Below are 5000 nucleotides of genomic sequence, written 5' to 3'. Positions count from 1 at the left end.
CCCTCTCTCTCTCTCTCTCTCTCCCTGTCTCTCTCTCCCTCTCTCCCACTCTCTCCCTCTCAGGCGTCGGCCGCTCTCCGTCCTCCGTCGTCTGGTTCTGTGGTTAATTCATCCAGCCTTCCAACACTTCGATGCTCAAACTGCGGCGCTGTTTATTATTGAGAAGTGCCGTTGGGGAAACACGGGGGGAGAGAGAAAAAAGAAAAAAAAAAGCCGAATATTAATTCTATCACAGGATTATTCAGGTTTCATGAATAGTGAATGAGGTGTTAACGCTGAGGGATGGATGGTGCTTTAGACTGTGTATTTATGTTGTGCTGCTGTTTCTCAGGCCATTACAAAAAAAACAACCAAAACTGAGTAATGAACACAGCAGCGCGCTTTTAATTTAGAACACAGGCAGCAAAAAAAACAACACATTTGTCTCGCCATTTCTGGAATCTGTTGTTTTTTTTTTTTTTAATTTACGCTACACGAGGAGATTTGCTCTTCTTTCAAGGTTTTTCCCTCTCGGGACTTTCCTCCTGCTCTTCCTCTTCTCGCGGAGCCACAGTTTGGATTTGCTTCACTCGAGGATTCTGTTCAAGAAGGAGGCGTTAAAGAACATTATCACATGTCTTAAGCCTCGGCCAGATAGGATTGTTTTATTACAAAGCCCCTTTTTCCTCCATGTGAAATAGTAAATCATGTCAACTTAGCCAGATATGGAAACAGGTTTTCCTTTTGATGTAGAACGAGGAGGAAAAAAGGCGATGGGGAGTTTTACTAAAGCCTGTGTGCTATTCTTTCTGTGTATTTATATATGACTGTGATTGTGTGTGTGTGTGTGTGTGTGTTTTGTCTGTGTGTGTGTGTGTGTGTTTTGTCTGTCTGTGTGTGTGTGTTTTGTGTGTGTGTGTGTGTGTGTGTGTGTGTGTGTGTTTGTTTGTGTATGTGATTTGTCTGTGTGTGTGTGTGTGTGTTTTGTCTGTGTGTGTGTGTTTGTGTGTGTATGTGTTTTGTCTGTGTGTGTGTGTTTTGTCTGTGTGTGGTTGTGTTTTGACTGTGTGTGTGTGTGTGTGTTTGTGTGTGTTTGTTACTGTATGTGTTTTGTCTGTGTGTGTGCGTGTGTGTGTATGTGTGTGTGTGTGTTTGTGTGTGTATGTGTGTTTTGCCTGTATGTGTGTGTGTGTGTCTGTGTGTGTGTGTGTCTGTGTGTGTGTTTTATCTGTGTGTGTGTGTGTGTGTGTGTGTGTGTGTGTGTGTGTGTGTGTGTGTTTGGGTGTGTGTCTGTGTGTGTGTGTGTGTGTGTGTGTGTGTGTGTGTGTGTGTGTGTGTGTGTGTGTATGTGTGTGTTTTGTCCATGTGTATGCGTGTGTGTGTGTGTGTGTGTGTTTGTGTTTTGTCCGTCTGTGTGTGTTTGTGTGTGTGTTTTGTCTGTGTGTGTCTGTGTGTGTGTGCGTGTGTGTGTGTGTGCAGCCGTCCCCTCCGCGCCGCAGAACGTGATCTCCAGCGTGAACGAGACGTCCCTGTCGCTGGAGTGGGAGGAGCCGGAGGACTCGGGCGGCCGCGGCGACCTGGTCTACAACGTGGTGTGCAAGAAGTGCGTGCTGGAGCGCAGCCCGTGCACGCGCTGCGACGACAACGTGGACGTGGCCCCGCGGCGGCTGGGCCTGCGCCAGCGCAAGGTGGTGGTGCGCAACCTGCAGGCGCACACGCGCTACAGCTTCGAGGTGCAGGCGGTGAACGGCGTGTCGGGGAAGACGCCCGTCGCGCCGCGCTACTCCACCGTCAACATCACCACCAACCAGGCCGGTGAGCGGGGGAGGGGGGGGACCGACCGGCCGTGACGGCGACGGGCGACTCGCAAGCCATCCGTTCGTAGCGGGTCGCTCCCACCAAAAAAAAGAGTCGTTCGTTCGCGACTCGGTTAATGCGGCCGGCCACACCGACTGAACTCAAACCACAAAGATAAATTAATACAGGGGATTAATGTTAATGTGGTTGATGTGGAAAAATAGGCCCAGGCCTTTGGCATAATTCATATTGAAAAAGTGAGTGATTTACACAAAATAAATGATTCTGACGGAATTCAATTATTCTCGATTATTCAGCTCCGATTCCTCTGAACGAAGAGTCAGAAAATTGAACCAAATGGGTTTTTTTTTGTTGCCGCGTCGCTCGTAAAGAGACGCATTTCCCTAAAAGAGACATCGCTCGTCGGGTGATGTCCGACCGGTACTCAAACGCGGCGACACACGGACCGACGAGCGGCGGTCGCTATAATCAATAACACTTATCGTCCCCCGCGGCGTCAGCGCGGCGACAAGCGTTTTGACATCCACCCGGCGACTTTCCATTAACGTCGTCGGTAAACAGGATGTGTAAGTTGATTATAGACAATATCGGCGGCTCGCCGTTGCTGCGCCGCTGCCGCTCACAACCTCAACGTTGTCTCTATTACCATGTAATCGTTATCACTCCGCGCGCCTCCCACGGGCCCCCAGGATCCCCCATTGAACATCACCGCCTTCTAGATTTTATATGTCCCTCACTGTCACCGTCATCCAAACATCACTTTCCACAGGCTGTCATTATCCCCCCTGCCCCCCCCCGGACTTTATGGACCCTGTGACAATGATTGTCAATTAAGTCACTTTAGAGGCAGAGACACACAGATCGATAAATCCCAGGACGTCAGATGAAGGCGAAAGCCGTGCGGCGCCCAAAGATCTCTCGATTTTACAACAAGGCTGTGTTTGTTTTTGGACCCCCCCCCCCCCCCCGCAGCCCCCTCGGCGGTGCCCACCGTCCACCTGATGAGATCCACGGCCGACACCCTCAGCCTGTCCTGGCTGCCCCCGGAGAAGCCCAACGGGGTCATCCTGGACTACGAAATTAAATACTACGAGAGGGTAAGCCGGGTCCTCTGAGCCCCCGCCGTCGCCGCCGCCGCCCGCCGCATCGAGATTGGACGTCTCTCTTTGCCTGAGACTTGAGGACCTCAACGATTTGAAATAAGAAATAAATAAATAAAAATAGTTGTGTGTGACGGAAACAAAAGGGTTTGTGTGGACCTTATCTGCGATATCCGACAAAGAGTGCCTTTCTTCTCTGCACTAGTGGAAGTGTTTTCATGTTTTGCCGGGATCAGGACCGTGTGCGGCGCGGCGGATTCGTCTCTTGTATTGCAAACACAGACGTTGGAAATATTTGTTGGAATGTAGTATTTGTGGGATTTTTTTTTTTTTTTGCCATTGTGCCAGTGACGGTTCCAGCCAAAATGGAAAGAATTTGTGATTAAAAGTTTACCAAAATGTGTAAATTGATAATACTAAATCAAAAAACTTTCTAAATCATTGCCAAAATGATTACAAAGTCGGCAGCGGTGCCTGTGATGAATAAGTATATATTTTTATTCCAAAATGTTAGCAACATTCTCATTACCTCCCAGGCTGCTGTCATTTAGCATAGATAGTGGATGGTGTAGTTGTTCATGATACAACTCGGAAGCTGAAATGAAATTATTATTATTATTATTTCACTTCCCCACCTGGGGCGGTGAAAGGCCGACGCCCCAGTCCAATGGCGGTGGAATTAGTTTCCTAAATTGTCTGTTTTTTCGTGGTTTTTTTTCGTTCTGCGCGGCAGGGCCAGGCCATGTCCCACACCGTCACCTCGCAGCACAGCTCGGCCCGGGTGGAGGGGCTGCGCTCGGCCACGCCCTACGTGGTGCAGGTGCGAGCGCGCACGGTGGCCGGATACGGACGCTACAGCAACCCCATGGACTTCAGCACCAGCTTGCACAGTAAGAGTCAGACGTCGCGCGTCGTTAAAAACATTTTATTAGCAGCAGGGGGTGAGGTTAGGGTTAGGGTTAGGGTTAGGGTTAGGGTTAGGGTAAGAGCGATTTTTTAAGAACATTTTTAACGACTCGAGTTGTTTGTTCAGTCAAACTTCTCGATGAAATTGACACGTCTCATGATGCATGTTGGGCTTGAGCAATCCAGTTTCATTATCAGCAGAGACCTCAGATTTCAGATTTCTATGTTTTATTTACCCATCTGTCGTTTCGAAAATAAAGGCTTTTTTCGGCATCAATTGACATTCTTTTTCTACGGATGTAAATATAAGAGTGCTTAAAGAAAACAAAAAAGCATCAACGTTTTCTCTTACTGTGATAATGCCGGAGAATTTTTTTCATTTTTCCACTCCCCAGATTGATATCGGTGAAATTCAGTCGATGCCATGAAATGAGCTCATTGTGATTCTAATCCCCGCCCGGTGCCGTGCAACTGTCAAGGCATCGTTTCAACGAGGGCTTATGCCCATAAAGGATGCGAAGCAACACACTCCAAAACGCTGCACACATTATCTGATACTGACTGATTTATACATTTTCTGTGTGTGTGTGTGTGTGCATGTGTGTATGTGTGCGTGTGTGTGTGTGTGTGCGCGCGCGTGCGTGCGAGCGTGTGTGTGTGTGTGTGTGTGCCTGTGCCTGTGTGTGTGTGTGTGTGTGTGTGTGTGTGTGTGTGTGTCCGACCAGGTGACCCTCAGAAGTCCGTGCAGGATCAGCTGCCTCTCATTGTGGGCTCGGCGTCGGCGGGTCTCGTGGTCATCGTTGCCCTGGTGGTCATCGCCGTGGTCTGCCTCAAGTAAGTGTCTCGTAAAGACATGAAGCGTCTACATGATTTTATTAATCATACGCGGGAACGACTGTTTGAGTCCGCCAGCCGCCGCTTCAGCCCCCTATAAGAGTCTCCTTTTATTTGGTTTGATTTTTTGTCAACTGCGGCAAAGGCATTTCCAGAGCTTTCGCCGTGACAAACACACAAACAAATAAATAAATAAACGACGGACGGAAAATGATCCACGTATCATCGAGAGCCCATGTGATTAATTATATCTGAGCGCTAATTCACAAATTTAATTTCCTGTTTCTGTTTTGACCCTTTTTTTTTTTTTTTTTTTTTTTTCCCCCGCCGCGCGTTTGGTTCTGGTTTCTCAGGAAGCAACGC

At 48.5% G+C, this 5000-nt stretch overlaps 1 protein-coding gene across 1 annotated transcript in view; it reads left to right on the top strand.

The window, feature by feature from the left end:
* ephb3a (eph receptor B3a) overlaps nt 1-5000 on the top strand; it is a 34844-nt gene that overhangs the window by 15707 nt on the left and 14137 nt on the right. Inside the window, exons 5-9 of the mRNA XM_080011133.1 lie at nt 1459-1794; nt 2770-2894; nt 3631-3787; nt 4529-4637; nt 4991-5000. The exon at nt 4991-5000 is cut by the window's right edge and continues 43 nt beyond it. Of these exons, the coding sequence (XP_079867259.1) occupies nt 1459-1794; nt 2770-2894; nt 3631-3787; nt 4529-4637; nt 4991-5000 (737 nt within the window). The remainder of the gene's footprint in view (nt 1-1458; nt 1795-2769; nt 2895-3630; nt 3788-4528; nt 4638-4990) is intronic.

The sequence above is a fragment of the Zeus faber genome (assembly GCF_960531495.2).
Source record: "Zeus faber genome assembly, chromosome: 12".
NCBI lineage: Eukaryota > Metazoa > Chordata > Actinopteri > Zeiformes > Zeidae > Zeus > Zeus faber.
Note: the sequence above shows the minus strand (reverse complement) of the source record. Positions and strands in the feature narration are given on the sequence as shown.